Genomic DNA, 20,912 nt, shown 5'->3' with positions numbered 1-20,912 from the left:
TAAGAAATGTGACAAAAATAGCCAAAGAAAACAAAACTCTCCCTCTGTATTGAGTGCATAGGAATATTTCTTAAAGCATCTTTTGTCTCTGACTGACCCATTGTACTTTCTTTTTTTTTTTTTTTTTTTTTTTTTTTGAAAGCCAAAGCTTGAAACACAGCAGATGATATAAAACATCATTACATATCAAGATGCCAATTATAGCTGCATTGTCCAAGACCCAGGACTTTTACAGATGCCTGTTGGATTAACTGTATTGTATAAGGAAATTTTGTTTAAGGCAACAGTATGGAATAGATGCTAAATTCAGTAAGTATGAAGAACAACATACAATTCACTAACCTTCTGATTACACCTTAAAACTGACTGGGCTAACAGTTTGAACAAAATAAGTCAGCTTGTTTCAGAGAATATACTTTTAAATCTGAAAATCAAATGAGTTTATAAAATTTACTGCAAAATATCTTTGAATGATCAAGGAAGGAATGTATAATAAGCAATGAATCTCCTTCACTTATGAGAAAAGTTCAAAGCAATAAAATAAAGCAACCCTAAGTATTTTTCACTTGGGAAATTTATTACACAGGTATGGTGACAATATGGCAAACAAGTCTATAAAAATTCTACAAATTTTACCTACAAATTTTACAAATTCTACCTATGCATTTAATAGTAAATAATTTAAGAAGAATATTAAAAGATTCTATGAACAAAACTTAAGTTAAAATTGGAACTATATATATTATCAGTATTTTGGATTAATTAACATAATCTAAACAAAAGATTCAGAGAATTTTTTTAAAATCTAACTAATTCACATGAATAAAATTACATTACTTCACTATTAAAGCAATTTTAATAGTTATCTGTCCAATGATTACAATGTTTTAATGACTGCAGTTTGCATAATAATTTCTGTAAAAATTATTGTATAATGCATTTAAGATGCAAACTTTAGTTATGCCAATTTCATTGTACACTGTGAAAATCTAAGAAAAATGAACAAAACATAATTGAAAATTCAATTCAGATGAACTCTCCCCAGTTATCAACTTTTGCTGATGACCTGATATGCTTTATTCTCAGAAGATTCTGTCCATGTAAAGTAAACTGTGACCATGCAAAAAGTTGAATGAAGGCACATACTAGAGGAATAAATATTAACAGCCAAAAACAAGCTTCTTGGTAGGCAGGTGTAGTGACAAGTTTTCCTTGGTGTCCTGCACCAAGCTTTATGCTGTTGCTAGCTGTACTTCCAAATAGTTCCTCTCCTGTTAAATAGTGAAAAACATTAAAAAATTATTTTTAATATAATGCCACCATGTAGAATTGCTTTTTTTTTTTTTTTTTTTAAATCTAACATACATTTTGATCAATGTTTCTCAAATGCTAGTCTAGGAAAACATTTTGCCAATCTAATAAACTTTTATTAGCCCATTATACATTTTTTTGTTGAGAACCACTGCATTAGATAAAGAAATATTAATTTCTGAAGGAATTAATAATTGTAACTAAAAGTATAGTACTTTATTTCTTTAACAAAGAAAGACAATAAAGAGAAATGCAGGAATGCATTTCCCTTTATTGTCTTCATTTCATTATAGCCTAAAATACACATTAATATACATTAAAATACATTATCTCACTACACATTTAAAAAGTTTTTCTCCTAGTGATATTTATTTGAGCCAATGGGAGAAGAGGGTGGGGCAATTATGTCACTTATTCGAGCCATAATTGCCTCCATAACGTTCACCAACCTCATGCATGTGGTTCACTGTCTAATACATGACCACACCTGGCATTATTTGATGTTCCATGTAATGTTCGCTGATGAAGGGACACAATATAGTTTGTATGTTTGCAAATAGTTTAGTATTTTGTAAATATTTTAAATATTTGTATAGTTTGTAAATATTTTAGTCCTACTCTTTCGGATGCAACAATATTGCTCATGCATTACATAGGTCATTTCCTGATTAGATATCGATCAGTGCGTTTTGACAGGTGTGTATGGAATCCGTGATGTTTGATTTGTTAATTATACGTACTAATGTAGTAATTAACACAATGCCGCAACCTAGACTGGCAATCACCAATTCCAAGAGAAAATGATGGTGTCATGAGTCTTCACAGAAATATAGAGAGAAACATGCCGAAAGGTTACAAACTAATTATTGAATAAGTTCAATGATGACAGAGCAAGTGGAAAATCAATGCTACAGGAAGTGGGTAGCTAATAGGGTCAAAAAACAGGCCAAAACTCAGCAAACCATTAAACAGCTCAGGCGGAATGTAAGACCTTCACAAGATCCTGATAATGAAGAAACCACTGAAGTATCATATTGCAATTTAGGTAATATGGTAGATGGATGTCAACATTGCATTGGATTATCTTTTCACGGCGAACTTGGAAGAGCCACATATTTGTGTTGTCACGGAGGGAAGGTATGTTTGCCAACTGTAGATACCTATCCAGATGCTTTAAAGACTTTGACAACACATAAAAAGGGAGACATTTCCAAGAAAATGTTCAAGTCTACAACAATCTTTATGCCTTCGTGTCTTTTAATGCCAAAAACACGGACTTTCAAGGTGGCGGTGGCCCTCATATGAATACGAGGAGGTGCCATGGTGAAAGGAACGGCGAGTTTAATGACCTTTAGAGATGTTCCACAATTAGGCCAAATCTACATTTATGACGTGGAGAAGCATTGATGGAACGAGCTAAAATAGTGAAAAGGACTGATGGAGACTCGGAACGCTTTCTCGTTTGAGTCTACATAAGCGAGAGTTGGCAAGCAAAGCGTGCAGGTGGTGGAGCTCCCTAGTACACATTAATATAATATATTAATGTATATATAATAAAGTATATACATTAAAACAAATTCAAAACAAAAAGATACATTAACATTATTTTAGTTATGCATGCAACTATATGGAGCAATGTGAACATGTTTACTCTGAGTTGTTCTAACTGTTGCACATGGAAATTTGAATGACACTTTAGTATCTAAAGCAACAATACTGGCAATATTGTTGCAAGATATTCATGCTTCAACATTCCAGGAGTTAATGGCTGTCAGTAGGCAGATAGGGAAACCAGACAGGCTCACCTTTTTCTTCTACAGAGGATCCAAATTGAAGTCTAGGCCCCTACACAATATATGCCCCATCATCCCTCATCATCTGCACATTGCATTCATACTTCCCTGACTACAAACTAATTTATTTTTAAAGGTATTCAAAAATTTTATAGGTTTCATAATTAGCTCAACCTGGAAGCAAAAGAGGCATTCGTTTTGCATAAAATATACATTTTTCCATTTTGAAACCATATAATTTTGGGGATGAGGCTTCTATTGAAAAAAATACAGTACATTTTGTTTGTTTGTTATTAGGTTTTTAGGAGCATTAGCAACTAAGGCCATGTTGCTCGGGGATATGCGGTGGTCATTCCCTGACCTTTCAGCATCCTCCGTATTTGGTGGTGATGGGCTCGAACCCCGGTCTAATCAAGAAGCGTGTGCTACGTACTGCTGCTCCTTCCCACCTGGCTACAGAGGCGCCTAATACAGTACATGTATTTTAAGGATGTCTGTAACGATGCTTATGAAACAGTTCGTAAAGCCTGTAGTATTCCCACCACAAGAACTATTCGGTGTAGTTCTCCCACCCCAAGAACTATTTCCTAGACCGGTATTCAGTGTCCGGTGGATGTGGCTCTTAAAATATCAGTTGAACGGAGGAGGATAAGTGTAGAGTGTGTTTAGTGTCAAACGGCATCAGGTGTTTCCCCCATCTCTGTGTAGTATACATTGTAGGTGTGAAACAGAACATTGTCAATGCCAGAGGTTTAAAGGTGTATGGATCTTGTATATTTGTAGCGTCGTGTATCATTGTTCCTCTGGTCATTTGACTGCTGGGCCCCTAATGGGACCCAACCTTGCCTACACTCCGCCCCATGTAGGCAGACCAGGTACACCAGTATTATAGTTATTTACTCTGGCAGGTCCTGCCACCTAATTTCCTGAGATTTCAGTAGCTAGGACCTAAAAAAAACAAAAAAAAAAACAAACAAACCCATGCTATAGATAGGGGTAAGCCAAAAGGAGTACAGGAACTCCCCAACTTATATAAGGGTTGTGTTCCACAAAATGCTACGTAAGTCAGGGAATTTCCCACATGCTTGTGCAGCATTCGCAACTGTGCTCGTTGAATTGATTGAATCAAAAAATAAATGTTTGAGAATTATTTATTGTATTTATTCAATTTTTTATCTCATGCACAGGAAAAATTACAAAAGTGTGCAATTTAAAAAATTTAAAAATTATAAAATTACAAAAAAAGAGAGACAGGCATAATGTCAGTAAGTTTTACCTCTCGGACATCGTTGCCAGAATCGACAGCACCTTCAGCTGATAAGTACGGCGCTGCAGAGGATGAGGGCTGTGTAGATTTAGAAGGGGTCGGTAGCTCAACCTTACCAAAGAATATATTAATGGATGACTGCACAGTGGCCTTTTTCGTTTCACCATAGATTTCTTTGTAGTAAGCAAGCATATCATTCACCCCTCTGTTAACTTTTAAGAATTGTTCGCTGTCAGGATCATCTTCTCAAACGTCGCCATTGCCAATGCAATTTCATGAAATGCCACTGCCATCTCTCTGGTGATAAAGCATCTCGGCTCCTCATTTGGTTCATCTTGAGTTTCGCCAGCATTTTCTTCTTTTACTATCGCTGCCTGCAAGTCAATAAGTTCTTCGTTAGATAGTTCCTTCTCTTCTTCCTCTATTAACTCCTCTGCGTCTTTCGAATCAACCTCCAACTGAAGTAGTTCTGCAACCTTTACAATCTTATCTGTAACCTCTTCATGTAATTCATCTTTTTCAAATCCTTCGAAGCCTTTTACGTGGTGTGTGCATATTTTCTTCCATGCACCATTAAAACAACTTTTAATAATTTCTGCCCAGGCCTTATTAAGATGGTGTAGTAAATGTTGTAAGATTTCCAAAAGTCTCTTAACGTAAAATTTTTCTCATCGTCTACTGCAGACAATGGATGAGCAAATCTTGAGTAAATAGTATGTTTTTAAATTTGATCCAGCATTTTTTTTTTTCCCCATTCATTTTAATCTTTAAATCAATTTTGTTGGTTTCCTAGCACTGCCAGCACTTGCAATTTCCATTGGTCCCTTTCCCTTCACCATTGTAATAAGTAAATAGGAATGAAGAGACGATTCTGAAAATTTATTTGTGTTTTTTTATATGACTGAAGATGTCAGTGAAGAGGAACACATTTCACCATAATAGCATAAAAACCCACACAATTGCAGTTATCGGTATTATTGCAAATGCAATAAGATCGAGTTTACTACCCATTTATAATTAGGTGCACTAAAAGAAAAGCCCAGTAAACCGAAAAATGCAAATTTTTTTTTATTGTTTTATGATTGTGACCTCCAGAAACGTGCCTTAGAAAAATATCACAAAGGCATTCAAAATTGATCCTTTAAAGGGAACATATGATAACGATGAAAGGGTAGTGTGATTTCCATTATAAATATGACCTTTTAGAAAGAAAAATAGCTTAGTGATACAGCGAAATTTTCAACTTTCAAGACTTGGAACGAATTACAAAAAAAAAAATAAAAAAAAAAGGTGTTATTGGGTTCAACATTATGATATTTTCAATGATACCTCCATTTATTCCTATGTTTCCCCAATTTTTTTTAAGTTTGCACCGGCTGGCAAAAACTTACGTAAAGTTGAATTTCTGTAAGTTGAGTATTACGTAAGTCGTTGAGTTCCTGTACTAGTTATGCGATTTAATGTAATTAAGTTTGTGGGTATAGGGCTCAAGCAATTTAACAATGATTTGAATGCTAGTAGTTGTAAGTTAGAGGGGGGGAGACTGAAGGTTGGGGGGGAAAGACAGATACTGGGTCCATAGAGAAGACTCCCAAATCAATAGAGCAGGCCCATGCCCCACCAGAGGGGTGGCAAGCAGGGATATCAGGGGTAACCTCCCCCTCCCACCCAGGGAATGGAGGAAAAGGACCACGCAAGGGAGTGTGGCTAGGAAGGCCTAATGGCAGCAGCTGAGGTGCTGGTGGTTGTATCCCACCTGAGACAGCATGCCTACTAGGAACAGCATGGATGATCTTGGGGTCCATAAGGTTCCCATGGTCATCCATCCATCTAGTGGAGAGGCTGGGATAGAACATGCAATTTATATCATTCATTCACTCACCATTTTTTTACATTTTATGTTACAGTTTTTCCTCCCTACATTTCAAGGCAAGTTTTATAGTTTTTACATTTTACAACATTTTTTTTACTTTTTTTTTCCCCATTCATCCATTATTCTCACCAGGGAGAGTTACTTATTAAACAAGCAAAATTGACACCAAGCTGCCAATCCTACCTGTCCAATTATTGCTTTTAAATTAATTCAATGCTTGTTTAACCATTACTTTAAAGATGAAGCAACAATTTAAACAAGCAAAATAATTTAAAGAAAGCTCACACAATTTAAATGACATACAAATAATCAAATTTAGGAGAATATTTTGAATATTTATCTACATATCTTAATTGAACAAAAAAAAATGCACACATTTATATAACAATTATACTAATACAAAATTTTTTTTTGAAAACAAACTTCCTGTCATACTTTTACATTCTGCCTTCGACATTTATACATTCAACCCTATTTCTCGCATTCATTCATTCATCCAGGCACACACTTTTTCATCCTTACATTCACACAGCCCATTTCACTCAGACTCCACAGTCATTCGCTAATTATACTCAATTTCTGCATTTACTCTTTCAGCAATCACCCTTTCTTGCACATCCATCCTCAGAGGCTTAAATTATCATTCACTTACCCTTCCTAACATTTCCTTTCACACTCTCACCTTTACATTCACTCAAGTTCTCATTCATTCAATCCTCATTCATACTAGCATACTTCAGAAACCTGCAGCTTACTAGTTTTTTCCAGCTGACAGGTAACCCTGGCTGCATGTCTATACCAATCTCTTTAAAATCCTATCCATGAGTGTTGCCATGTTTGGGAACTCAGTGTGCTTTGATTGGACGTATGCTATGATGAGGGCAGTACCAGCCTGCCTTTATTCCCATCAGTCACATTTGGTTATTTTCCTACCTCTATGGTTCCCTGGCAATGAACCAAACGAGTCCCCAGAGGCAGGGTCTCAAATCTGGTAAAGTCCGGTAATTTCTGAGTCAATTCAGGTGTGTGTTCAGTCATGTAAAGATTTTGTCATTCACTGGGCATGGGGAGAGAAATGGGCTGGTTACATATTTGGTCTATTGATTTGGTACAGGGACTGGTTGAAGAGCTTGTCTCTGCAAGTTTCGATGGATTTCAAAAATTTTTTGAGCATACTTGGTGAAGGCCTCTTCCATGATGAATTGATGTTCTTGGCCCCTAGGAAGGGGTCCAATTTCTGTGATTAACTGTCTACATTGATTTTCATAGATTACACAGTCATATAGAACAAGTGCCCAATCCTCACTTTCGCCACGTGTACAGTGGGGGAGATCATCGGCCAGTCCCAAAGAGTGCAATTTAGCCTTAAGGGATCCATGACCTATCAATAGAAATGTGGTATAAAGTCTTGGAGCATACCACTTAGGTGGTTTTGGGCTAATCATAGCCACCTGTGGAAAAAAATTTTTGGTAGTAGCACCTTTGGTCTCTTGCTTCCATCCAGTTTGGCATATCTGATGTAGTCATGTGGCAACTTGTCGTTTTTCTGCCTTGATGTCATTGGCAAGATTTGGGGTTATGCCCAGGAAACCCATGGGGATTCCTTTTTTAAGTCTATAATATAGCCCTTTTTTTTTTTTTTTTTTTTGCAATTTCAAGGTGCAGTGTAGTAGGGTACCAGCCAAAACCTGCAGGACCAGGATACTAACTGTACAGCATGCTCTAGTTATTGTTAATAAGATTGTTCTTTGAATGCTATTTAATTTTGCTGTTTCTAACTGTGGCTGTGCAATGAAACCATACACCAACACCACTGGAGATGACAAGTAAAAACACTGCTCTGTAAATGAGTGCGCTTGAGACCCCAATCGGCTTGTCTGATTCTGGCAATCATTCCGGCATAGTTTTGGACTTTTTTGGCCAAGTATAACAGGTGTGGGTAGAATGTTAATTTGGAGTCTAGAATTATGCCTAAGTATTTCAATTCTTGGACCATGTGAATTGAGGTATCACCTAATTTTATCACTGGTGGTAGTCTTATATTTAGATTTCCTTTCAGTAGGATACATTTAGTTTTTTCTGTCAAAATTTTGAGCATGTGGATTAACACCCATTCCTGCAGTTGTTTGAGTGCCATGTTTGTTCTTTCTTCCACCACCTTTCTGGTGTTACCTTTTACCAATAAGACAAGGTCTTCAGCAAAGATTTAGGCCCTGTCTGTAGGGTCTAAATCTTTTGTCAGGAATTCACCAAGCACAGAGGTCCAAAAGAATAGACCTAGTACTGAACCCTGTGGGCAACCTTTAGTAACTGGGCATTTTATTTTTTGGGCCAAGATGGGTGCTTATACATTGATATAGATTTTGTGGTACATTTGTCTGGCGGAGTCTTCTGAGGATACTTGGCCACCAGAGGGTGTCAAATGCACCAGCGAAGTCAATAGATATTGCCAAAATGTACTTTTGATCACTATTATTTACTGTTGTTAGGATGTAGTGCATGGCATCCTCAGTTCAGGATCCTTGCTTGAAACCAAATTGCTGTTCAGAATTTAGGTTGGCTTCCGTAAATATAAATTAAGTCTATAGAGGAGTAGGCATCAAAATGGGAAGCATTCAAAGAACTTATCTTGGAAGCTACTAGGCTTTACATACCAACTAAGAAATATTGTTCAAGGTTTAGGCCTAAGTGGATGTCAGATGAACTAATGAGACATATGACAGAGAAGAAAAATGCATGGGATACATACAAATTAACACGTGACACAGAAGCCTATGATAGATACAAGTTCATCTGTAACCAAGTTACAAAGGAGGTTAGGCAGGCGAAGGCAGATTACGAGAAATCTTTGGCAAGGGATGCAAAGAAAAACAGCAAAGAGTTCTTTACTTATGTAAACTCTAGAAGAAAGGGGATGAATCAGATTGGTCCACTTGGTGATCCTGCTCAGGTAGCTAACAAACTGAATGAGAATTTTGCATCGACATTCACACATGAGGAGTTATTCAGCGAGGGGAATGCCAGAGGTGTATTCAACTCTGGCAGTAAGCTAGAGAATCTTGTAATAACTGAGAGTAAAGTGGAGGAGAAATTGTCGAAGATAAATACAAGAAAGGCAATGGGGTGGATGGGATCTATCCAGTTATATTAAAGGAGGCAGCAAAGGAAGTAAGCAAACCCTTAGCCATAATTATGAGAGCTTCCTTGGACTCAGGGGAAGTACCCATGGACTGGAGATGTGCAAATGTGACCCCAATTCACAAAGGAGGATCAAAGGGCGACACAAGTAATTATAGACCTGTTAGTTTAACTTCTGTTCCTGGAAAATTAATGGAGGCACTGGTTAAAGAAGCACTGCAGGATCATCTAGACAAGACTTCAGTTATAGCTCAGACACAGCATGGTTTTGTTAAGAGGAAGTCTTGCCTGACCAATTGGATTGGATACTATGATGCAGTCACAAAAGAACTGGATGCAGGGAATAACTTTGATATTATATACTTGGATCTTAGAAAGGCTTTTGATACTGTTGCACATGGAAGACTGCTGCACAAATTGGAGCAGTGTGGCATTGGAGGCAAATTGCTGCTATGGATAAAGGGGTGGTTGAGGGGGAGAAGACAGAGAGTGGTAATCAATGGACACTGCTCATCGTGGACTAATGTTATTAGTGGAGTCCCTCAGGGTTCAGTATTGGGTCCATTATTGTTTTCTGTATTTATATATGATATTGATGATGGTATATCAAGCTTAATGTCCAAGTTTGCAGACGATACGAAGGTTGGCAGGGTTGTCAAGGACACTACTGACACTATGCTACTGCAACAGGATCTGGAAAGGTTGAGCAGATGGGCTGAGAGGTGGCAAATGAAGTTTAACATTGACAAATGTAAAGTACTACACATGGGAAACAGCAACCCCAGAGCAATGTATCAACTCTGTGGTACTACACTGACAGTGGTAGAGAATGAAAGGGACCTGGGGGTGGTTGTGCAGGCAGATATGAAGTTTTCTGACAGTGCAGACGGGCTGCAAGAGTAGCTCATGGTGTATTGTTGATGATATATAGGAATTTTTCTAGCAGGGATAAGGAGGTGATTATTCCCTTGTATAAGGCAATGGTCAGGCCACACCTAGAGTACTGTATACAGGTCTGGAGGCCTCATTTCAAGAAGGATGTAGAGATACTGGAACGAGTACAGAGAAGGGCAACAAGATTAGTGAATGGAACAAAGGGGTGCTCTTACGAAGAAAGGCTTAAGTTTTGCAAATTACAGTGTCTGGGGACTAGGCACCAGCGAGGTTTGTTTGTTTGTTTGTTTGTGTTTTATTGGCGCATCAGCAACTGAGGCTATAATGCGCCAAATACCGGTCATATATAAAAGGTAAAAGATTCAGTGACCTAAGTAGTTAGGCCACCATGTCCATATGTATAATAACAAAGATATAAAAAGTAAACCAATAAATACGTAACAATAACGTAAATTTTTATATACAATTAAAAACTTTTATTAATTTGAAATAGCTAAAAACAGCAGACACGTTGTCGTTGTCGGATAAAATCTGACTGAGTGTATACGGCTCAGTCAGATGATTAAAAATGCTAGAACGGATATTGCTAAAATCTGGACATTCGATTAAAAGGTGTCTAATTGATATAATTGTGCCACAAGACGCACACATAGGAGGGTCATCAGCCCTCAGCAGAAAAGAATGTGTCAAATGACTATGTCCTATGCGGGTCCGGGCAAGAACAACTTCCTCCTTACGATTCCTGCGCAGACAAGACTGCCACGGTTCAATAACAGGCTTTATACGATGTAATTTATTCGCAGTCTGTCTATTCCACGAATCCTGCCATTGGGAATGTACCTTTTGATGTACTGTTTGCCTGTAGTCTGTATAGGGGACTAACAGGCAACGGTTATTATTGGGAATTGCTGATTTGGCTGCGGCGTCAGCCAAATCATTTCCCCTAATCCCAATGTGGCTGGGAATCCAGCAGAAGCGGATGTCATATTCGCGTTCATGGAGAACGTGAATCTTCTGCTGAATGCTAGACAGAACTGGATGAGGATTATACCTCACAGATATTAAAGCCTGTAACATGCTAAGAGAGTCGGAATATAAAATGAACCGTTGGTATTGGCATTTACTAATATGATCCAAGGCTAACTCTACAGCGTGCAGCTCTGCAGTAAATATGCTGCAATCAGAGGGAATCTGCTCTGATATAGTGCTGTCTGTGAAGACAGCAGCAGATCCCACATATGATTCCGACTTCGAACCGTCTGTGTAGACTGGCGCGAAGTCGGAATATTCAGTTCGGTGAGCTGAATGAAGCTGCAGGTAGACACATGATGGCGTGTCCAACTTTCCCCAGTTTCTAAGCGACAAGTCGCATGCCGGGACACGAGCATGCCAGGGTGGAAAGGGTTGCTTTGATGTTTGGGCAACCTTGTCTACCTTGATATTAAGTTCTTTGAGTAGCTCTTGGAAACGAATACCAAAAGGACGATTGGCAGTCTTACGGGTATTGTATAAATTTTCCCATCGTGGCTCAAAAACGAAGGGCCACGTAGGATGGTCTGGCAGGGATTTCAATTTTAAAGCATACTTTAAAGACAACTGCTTACGTCGAAGTGATAACGGTGGTTCGTTTGCTTCGACGTATAAGCTCTGGACAGGAGATGTGCGATATGATCCAGTAGCAATACGTAGGGCCTGATGATGGACGGGGTCCAGCCATCGCAGGACACTGTCTCTGGCTGAGGAATATACATGGGACCCATAATCTAGTTTGGATCGCACAAGTGCACGGTAGAGCCGAAGAAGGATACATCTGTCTGCTCCCCAAGATGTAGAGGAGAGCGAGCGAAGCATATTAAGGCCTCTTGTGCACTTTGTGCGGAGCTGACGAATATGATCTAAAAACGTCAGTTTTTTATCGAATATGAGTCCCAAGAATTTTATGTTCGCTGCTACTGGAATGGCATTTTGTCCGAGCCTTAATTCAGGTTCAGGATGAAGATTACGCTTGCGACAAAAGTGTACGCAAACGGTCTTCTCCGGCGAGAACCTGAAGCCATTAGCAGGTACCCAGGAATTCAGACTATCAATGGCTTTCTGCAGTTGTCTTTCAATAACCCTCATGTTGCACGACTGGCAAAAAATGCTAAAGTCATCAACATAGAGGGCACTGTTTACAGTCGGAGGAAGTTGTTCTGTGATGGAATTTATTTTTATGGCAAAAAGCGTGACACTTAATACTGATCCTTGTGGTACTCCCTCCTCTTGGCTAAAGGAGCGAGAGAGTGAGGATCCCACACGAACTTGGAACGATCGATTGGCTAAAAAGTTTTGAATAAAAAAAGGCAGATGCCCTCTTAGGCCAAGGCTATGTAAGTCTTTTAAAAAGCCAAATCTCCAAGTTGTGTCATACGCTTTTTCCATGTCAAAGAACACCGACACCAAGTGTTCCCGTTTTAGGAATGCATCCCGGATAGATGCTTCCATTCTAATAAGATGGTCCAAAGTGGACCGGTTCCGTCGGAAGCCGCACTGGATGTTGGAGAGAAGGTCATTTGATTCTAAATACCATAGTAAACGAGAATTGACCATTCTCTCCAGGATTTTGCACAAACAGCTAGTCAGAGCAATAGGACGATAATTGGTGGTGACTTTTGGATCCATTCCTGGCTTAGGAAAGGCAAGAACGATTGCCTTTCGCCAGGAGTCCGGAAACTGCCCTTCAGTAAAGATTCTGTTATACAGAAGGAGCAGACAATCCATAGATTTTGGTGAAAGATGTTTAATCATTTCATAATGGATGCCATCTGGTCCAACGGCACTTGCTTTGGAAAGAGCGAGGGCTCTTTTCAATTCCACAATAGTGAAATCCCCGTTGTAGGGATAAATGCCCTTAGTTTTAAAGTTAAGTGCCTGTTTTTCTATTTTATATTTCAGGACCAGGAACTCTGGGGAATACGAAGATGTTGCAGAGATGTTAGAGAATGTTTCCCCAAGAGCATTGGCTATTGCAGTTGGATCTGCAATAGCGCATCCATTATAATCTAGGATTGCAGAAGGGTGGGAGGTATATTTTCCCTTCATTTTCCGGATTTTATCCCAGACTACCTTAGAGTTGGTAGACTGGTTAATAGATGATGTAAAACGGATCCAAGATTCCTTTTGACTCTGACGACGGATGTAGCGTGCTTTAGCTCGTGCACGTTTGAAGACTATAAGGTTGTTCGTGGTAGGATATCGGCGAAATATCCCCCACGCTTTGTTTTGAGCCTTTTTTGCTGCTGTGCATTGTGAATTCCACCAAGGTTTGGGAAATGGTGGAAACCGGGCTGATGTTTTTGGGACAGCATTAGCAGCTGCTTGGACGATGATTTCTGTGATGAACTTTACTGCGTCATTGATCGGCTCTTGACTGACTGTGCTAAGATCGAAATTTGCCTGTTGTTGGAAGGCAGTCCAGTCAGCCTGATCAATCTTCCACCGTGGTAACCTAAAAGGAAGACATGGTCTCCCACTGTGTAACAAGGTTATCACAGGGAAGTGATCGCTTCCGTATGGATTCTCCTCCACTTCCCAGGTGAGTGAAGGGAGTAGAGAAGGGGAGCAGATAGATAGATCAATGGCAGAAAAAGTACGGGTAGGCATGTGGAAGAAGGTGTTATTTCCAGTATTTAGAAGGGAAAGGTCATTGTCATTGAGCATACGCTCAATGACTCGTCCCCTTCCGTTGACGTTAGCACTACCCCACAGGGTGTTATGTCCGTTAAAATCCCCGAGAAGTAAGAAAGGGGGAGGCAGCTGCGTTAGAAGATCATCAAGGTCTGCTGGGGAGATGTCAGTCCCAGGTGGCAAATAGACAGAGCACACAGTTAATAAAAATCCCACCGTAAGGCGAATTGCAACAGCCTCTATGCTAGTTGTAATTAGTAAGGACTGCACTGGGGTCTGGTTACCCACAAGGATAGCCACTCCCCCATGTACAGAGCCATCCGCAATTCTATCCTTACGAAAAATTGTGGTGTTATGCATCGTGGGATCGTCACTTGCCTTTAGATATGTCTCCTGCAAGCAAAAGCAAACTGGCTCGTGCTTTTGCAGGAGGGCCTTGATGTCATCTATATTTCGCCGGAATCCACGACAATTCCATTGTAGGAATTTAGCCATTATTTTGGCTTGGTGGGTCCGTCAGGCGGCTTCCGAGGTGCTGAGGGCTTACTTTTATCAGTCTTGGATTTATCTTTTTTGGGGAAGAATGGACGCTGTCCCGTGTCCATTTCCTCCTCCGCAAAGAGTTCCAAGACGGACTCTTCGGGTACCTCCTTCTGCTCGACATCCATCTTTTCTTGGGTACTAGGGGGTACTTCCCCTTTTTTGTTCTTTTCTTTAATAGTTAACTTTGGAACTTGTGGAGCATCAGGAGGTACCGATATAGGAGTGGCAGCTGATTGGTCCTTTTGTGCAGGTTTTTGAGAACTTAATAGATACCGCGCGATGGGAGTGAAAGACTCCTTTGGAGGAATGGTCATGTCCGTCTGAGTTCCAACGGAACATCTCCCTGCTACCTTCTGGGCGTAGGTAGGTCTGTTGATATTCAGGGGTTTGACCGATTTCCTTGCCTCCTGGTATGATATGTTAAGCTCGGCCTTCAGCCGTTGAATCTCTTTTTCTTCTTTCCACCTCTGGCATGCTCGTGAGTAGGCCGGGTGTTCGCCCTCACAGTTAATACAGGTGGGTTTTGCGGCTGAACATGCTGTTGTTTCGTGGTCCTTTGCACTGCATCGAGCGCATGCAAGGACTCCACGGCAGGCCATTTGGGAATGTCCATACTTTTGGCATTTAAAACACCGTAAAGGATTTGGTATGTATGGACGCACTGAACAGTTGATATATCCAGCTTTAATCTCCTCAGGAGGTTTAGGAGTGTTAAAAGTCAGGATAACGCTCCTGGTTTTAACAATTTTTCCATCCCTTCGCGCAGTGATTCTCTTGACGGCAATGACTCCCTGTGGTTTTAATTCGGAGCAGATTTCCTCCTCGTATACGTCGAGAAGGTCCCACTCCGAAATGACACCTCTAGATGAATTGAGTGTTCTGTGTGGTGTCACTGTTATAGGGATTCCTCCGATTGATGTTGTTCGGAGTAGATGTTCTGATTGCCTGTCAGTTTTGGATTCAATTAAGAGGTCTCCAGAACGGAGCCTCTTAACTGATTTGGGGGAACCTGCTATCCCATCTAACCCTTTTTGAATGAAAAAGGGCGACATTTTACCAATCGGTTTTTCACCGGTTGAGTGCATAATTAGGAACCTGGGTACAGGCCCTGATGTTACTTCTGTTCGCTGCCTCTTTGTACTAATAGTACTATCTGGATCTTCATCTATGTTTGCAGATAGGGACCGGGTTGGGGCCCCTGAAGAAGTTAGTTTATCAGGATTCATGAGTTTTTTTAAGTGGTTCAGTGCCCGGGCTCCCCACCCACCACGGAGCCCAAAGGGACGCCCACTACCCGGCATGCAATAAATGCGCTCGGGAGTGGGACGCCAGGGCTACCCAGACACCATACCCGCACCGCCGCCAGCCTGAATCCTGTCCCTCGGACCATGAGGGTAGGGGCATGGCTTTGACACGGTTGACCCTCGCAGGCGAACCTACTAGCCGATTGATCCTAGCCGGGCCTTCCAGGACCACCCGTCTTGTCGAAGCAGGGGCCAAAGTGGTGTATTGAAGCTGGGCCCCTCAACCACCAGGATCCCCCTTTCCGAATTTCCACGGGTCGCAGCGCATGGCAAACACGCCGGATTCCATTGATGTAAGCCCGGAACCTAGGCTGTGGGCGTTGGATCCCAGTGATGCTAGTCTGGAAGTCCAGCAGCGTCACTGGGAGGTCCCCTCACCACGTACAGGTGCCCACGTCGAGGGGCCAGCGAGGTGATCTGATAGAGGTGTATAAAGCCTTGAATGGTTTGAGCATGCTCAATGTTGATGGGATTCTTCCTCTTGCTCAGAATAATCACCTGAGAGGGCATAAATTCCAATTGAGAAAAGACAGATGTAGGATAGACGTGAGGAAATTTGCCTTTAGCCAGCGGGTGATTGGTTGGTGGAATAGACTTCCATCCCTTGTCGTGGAAGTTGATAGCCTAAATAAGTTTAAGGCTCAGCTGGACAGGTATTTCGAACGAACAGAGAGGTGAAGTGCAAGTGGTTATTTTTTATCTATTTATTATTATTATTATTATTTATTTTTTTTTTGTTTTATTTTTTTGTTTTTTTAGCTGATGCTGCATAAGCTTGCTTTCTTGCATCAAATGCCTCTACTAATGCATTCCATTATTCTTCCTAGAATAGGCAATAAAGCTATAGGTTTGTATGTTTAGGTTCAGTAGGATTTTTTCCTGGATTCTTTAAGATTAATCTAATTATAGCTAGTTTCCATGCTTGTACGAATAAGCCAAGCAGTGATTAAATAAGTTCAGTAGAGTATCAGGAGAAATTTCTGCTAACATTTTAACGGTTTCTATTTCAATTAAATCAGGTCCAGGGCACTTATTGTTTTTGGTTTTTAAGAGTGCTGCTTGAAGTTCTTCCATGGTAAAGGGTGGTTCTATTGACATATTGCTATAATTTATGTTGCTGGTCATTATGTCACTTTGAGCCTGGGTTAACCCTTGGTCCTCAGACTGGAATAAAAGATCTAATATGTTATTTACGGAGTCTGCCCAAGTGTTGAGTTGGGGTTCCATCAGCCTTAACTGTATAGTTCACCACATCACCTCTTCGTAGTTTGTTGGTGACAATCCTGAAGACCACACCCCAAGGTTGGCATTACCGGATATCCCCACCAAGGACCACCAACATTCCTTCTTTTTTGTCCTTACTAGAGCAGTATATGAGTTTCTGCGAGTCCTAGAGGAATCTCTCAGAGCATCAACATCATTCTGGGACGAAGTTGCCCTTGCTCTCTGGAAGTGTTTTCTGGCTTGGTGCACCTTTCACTGGAGTATATCAAGTTCAGGGCACTACCAGGGAACAGCATTCGGTTTTCTTTTGGATATTGCTAGATTGGATGCTTTTTGAAGCATAATTGTGACATTTAGGTTGTGTTCATCTGGGCTATAGTTGTTATGGATCTGAGTCTGCTGCTGTTCTATTTGGTTTTGGATTTCATCTGTGAAGGTCTGCCAGTTGGCTTTCTTTAAGTTATATCTGATTATATCTTGGAGTGGTTGTATCTGGCTGTTTGTCTGTTTAAGGTAAAAGTTACAGCCCTATGGTCTGAGGTGGTCCAAGTTTCTTGGACCATCCAACTGTAATTTTGGTAGATATGGAAGCAGTGGCCAAAGTTATATCTATATCACTTTCCCACAGTGTACTACTGTAGGTAGGTAGGTTGTGGGGTCTATTTATTACCTGTAGGGTAAAAGTGGTTAGGTGGTCTGTTAGGAGTTGGCCATTATGTGTTCCTGGTCTGTCAACTCTATGGCTATGCCAGAGGCTTGAGCAACAGTTGGCATCCACGGAGACTATTATCTTAGAATTTGGAAGAACTGTCAGTACATTTTGTAGATAATGAATGCTGGGATTTATATCCCTTCCTGGCCTACAGTAGAGGAATACAACATGAAAGGATCCTGTTTGACTAATTATTTGTGCACAAAGTGCTAACCATAGCCTTTGTAACCGTAAGAGAAGGATTTCTAATTACTATAGCTGTTAGTGAGGTTTCATGTGAAACTTCTATTATTATTTTGTATGTTCTAGGGAATCCCTGAACCATACCCTGATGAACATATGGCTCTTGGATTATCAGGATATCTATATTATTATCCTCTGCTTTAAGTTTGATTTGATCCACAACTTTACATGCTTTGTGAGCATTTTAATTGGATGAACTTTAGAGCCCTGTAACAAGTCTGGTTTAAATTAAGGCCCATAATTGGTTCTCAATTTAAGCTGTTTTACCATTTTTTGATAGCTGGGACAATTATTGTCCCTAAGACTACGGTGAAAGTCTATTTTGGCCAACTTACATGTACCACGCTTAGGCTGTGTGGTTCTACTGTTACAGTTTTTATAGTCATGGCCAGCGACTGCACAGTGGCCACAGATTGGGTCTTTTTGCTGGCACTGCCTAGCTGTACCAAATCTGTGGCAGTGGTAACATTTTGTAACTGGGAAATATTCTCTGAATCTATGGCTTGTCCAGCCAGCATTGATTCTCTGCTGATTTTTTAGGATTGTCCATGCCCTTGGAGAAAGGGCCACAATGGCATTTAATTAGACATTTTTTTTATTTGTTGTTCCATGTTTGATTTGGAATTCCTTAGCCATTTCATCTAAGGCTAATTGCTCACTGAAATTTTTATAATAAAAGTCCATCATGACCTCTCTCATGGGGGTGGTTTTAGGCATGTCAAAGATAATGATATTTGGGTTTCTACCCTTTGGCTTTTCAGCTTGTAATCCTAGTTTTTGGATGTCCCTATATAATTTCTATATCCTCTTTAGTGGCCTTCAATTAGAACACCATTGTTTCTGGTTTTCCTAAGGCTATTAACTTCACTTCCTTCAGGTGAGGTTTAAATTTAGTCAATACTGTTTCTTTGACTTCTTCACTATTTTTTAATGAGGATTTCTCTGTAGCTTTTAATATCATTACATTTGTATCCTTTTTAGGGGTTCAGTCTTTTTTGTCTTTGTTATTATCTCTTTAGGTTGAGTCCAAGTTTGTGGCAGTTCCAACGGCCTGTGCATAAGTTTATACATTTATGCTTTTATATGCTTCTTTTCCAGAGTTTAAAGCTTCAACTTTGGTTTTTAACACTTTGTTTTCCACATTCAGTTTGTTCACTGTGCTCTTTAATATCATCCAGTATTGGACTATTTGTAGGAGGATAAGTGATGAAACGTTGACCATTTGGCAGAATCAATGGACACATTCTGAGAAAAAAGCAGACATCTGTATGCCCCCCCCCCCTCCGTTTGTACCAGCTAGCATAGAGCCTGGTTGTCTGCTGTGTCCTGATCGGACATGGCTGAAATCGAGGTTGCTCTAGTTGGGGTTAGCGATCTCAGACTTATGCTCATGTGGTAAGCCTGAAATGGGTATCCACATTGTGCTGAACTGTCCACAGTACTCTAACCTCCAAGTGAGGTTGGAGAGAGAGGTGCTCTCTCTCTCTCTCTCTCTCTCTCTCTCTCTCTCTCTCTCTCTCTCTCCAGATCCACTTTGGTGGAGTTATGTAATGATTTAACAAGTTTTGATAGATTTGTAGAATTTGTTAAAGATGTGTTTGTACTTTGACGATTGGTCGATGGTTAATGTTAAGATTAATCTAATATGTTAGGATGTCAATGACATCATAGAATCGCTAGATAGGGTGCCCTACCTCCTCGTGGTGGGGACGGAGACGCCATCCCCACTGCAAGGCTAAATGGTCATTCTATCATAGTCAATTGCCATTAGAATGTTGACTTGTGGTGAATATACCAATAATATTGTTGATTAACCTTGATTACCGATGAAAGAAACAAGTTAAAGACCAATGTATTAGCTGCATATGTGCAGAAGCACAGGAGGCGACTAAGATATAGGGACAAATGACCCCAAGAACTATATGGTATATGGAGCATTCTGCTGCATAATTGGAATTATAACTCTGGTAACACTCTTTGCAATAAGCAATGTAAAATTTTTTGTATTTTACAAGCAAGGTACTTTCAACAATGATCACTTTTACTAAAAATATTCAATTTGTAATTAATTGCAACTATAATATGTTCATAATATGATCAAAATTTATATATAAACATGAGTCTGTACCGAAGTCATAAAAATTAAAGTAGTTTATTAAATGAAAAAAACTTAATAAAAGTTTATCCCAAACCTTATAATATTGCTGGTTCAGAGTAAAAGATAAAAGTTATTGCTTTGTATTGTTTTTATTTTTTTTATGAAAACCCCAAACACGAGAGGTATTAGAACCTATAGTACTTGGTACCGTGCTTGGGTTGAGAAGACGAAAGAATATATTTGTTGACATTAGACTTGAACTTCCATAGACTGTAATTTTCAGGAAAGACATATGAAGGAAGGTTGTTCCAGAAAACGGCAGTTGAATGAATAAACGAGGAAGATGAAAAGTTGGTTCTGTGAGTTTGAAGTTGGACAGAAAATGGACGTTGGCTGGTGGTGGCACGTGTTCGGACTGTTTTGAAAGAGAGAGCGGGAATAATAGAAGCCAATTCAGGAGAACAGTGCCCATGGAAGTACCTGTAGAAGAGGCATGCAGCAGAAACAGTATTTCTATGAGACAGCGAGTGACAAGACTCTGTTAGAGAGGAGTCATTAATTAACCTAATTGCCCTCTTCTGAATGGAATCTAGAAGCCTGAGAGAGGTTTTGGGAGCACCGCCCCAGATGTGGGAACAATATTCCATGGAAGGGCAGATTTGCAATTTGTATTAAGAGAATATTAAATTTAAACCATAATACTAACTCTCCACATTTATCAGTACACATTCCACAATATGTAGGGACAAAAATAGTTGATAATATTATAGAGTCAGAATTAGGTGGGTTGGAAAACTGTTAGCTTAGGGGCTGACACAGACTAATAGCAGCTGCAAGAAGGAATGA

General features: G+C 39.9%; 1 protein-coding gene across 2 annotated transcripts in view; it reads right to left on the bottom strand.

Annotated features, from left to right (window-relative positions):
- Positions 1 to 955: 955 nt before the first annotated feature.
- LOC150078250 (solute carrier family 68 member 1-like) overlaps positions 956 to 20,912 on the bottom strand; it is a 118,141-nt gene continuing 98,184 nt past the window's right edge. For both annotated transcript variants that reach the window (XM_090384652.1, XM_090384650.1), the window contains exon 6: positions 956 to 1,271. In XM_090384652.1, the coding sequence (XP_090240778.1) occupies positions 1,027 to 1,271 (245 nt within the window). In that variant the 3' untranslated portion in view covers positions 956 to 1,026. The remainder of the gene's footprint in view (positions 1,272 to 20,912) is intronic.

This window comes from Mastigoproctus giganteus, chromosome 11, assembly GCF_048544385.1.
Source record: "Mastigoproctus giganteus isolate SK-2022 chromosome 11, ASM4854438v1, whole genome shotgun sequence".
Classification (NCBI taxonomy): domain Eukaryota; kingdom Metazoa; phylum Arthropoda; class Arachnida; order Uropygi; family Thelyphonidae; genus Mastigoproctus; species Mastigoproctus giganteus.
This window is presented reverse-complemented; position numbering and strand designations above follow the sequence as displayed.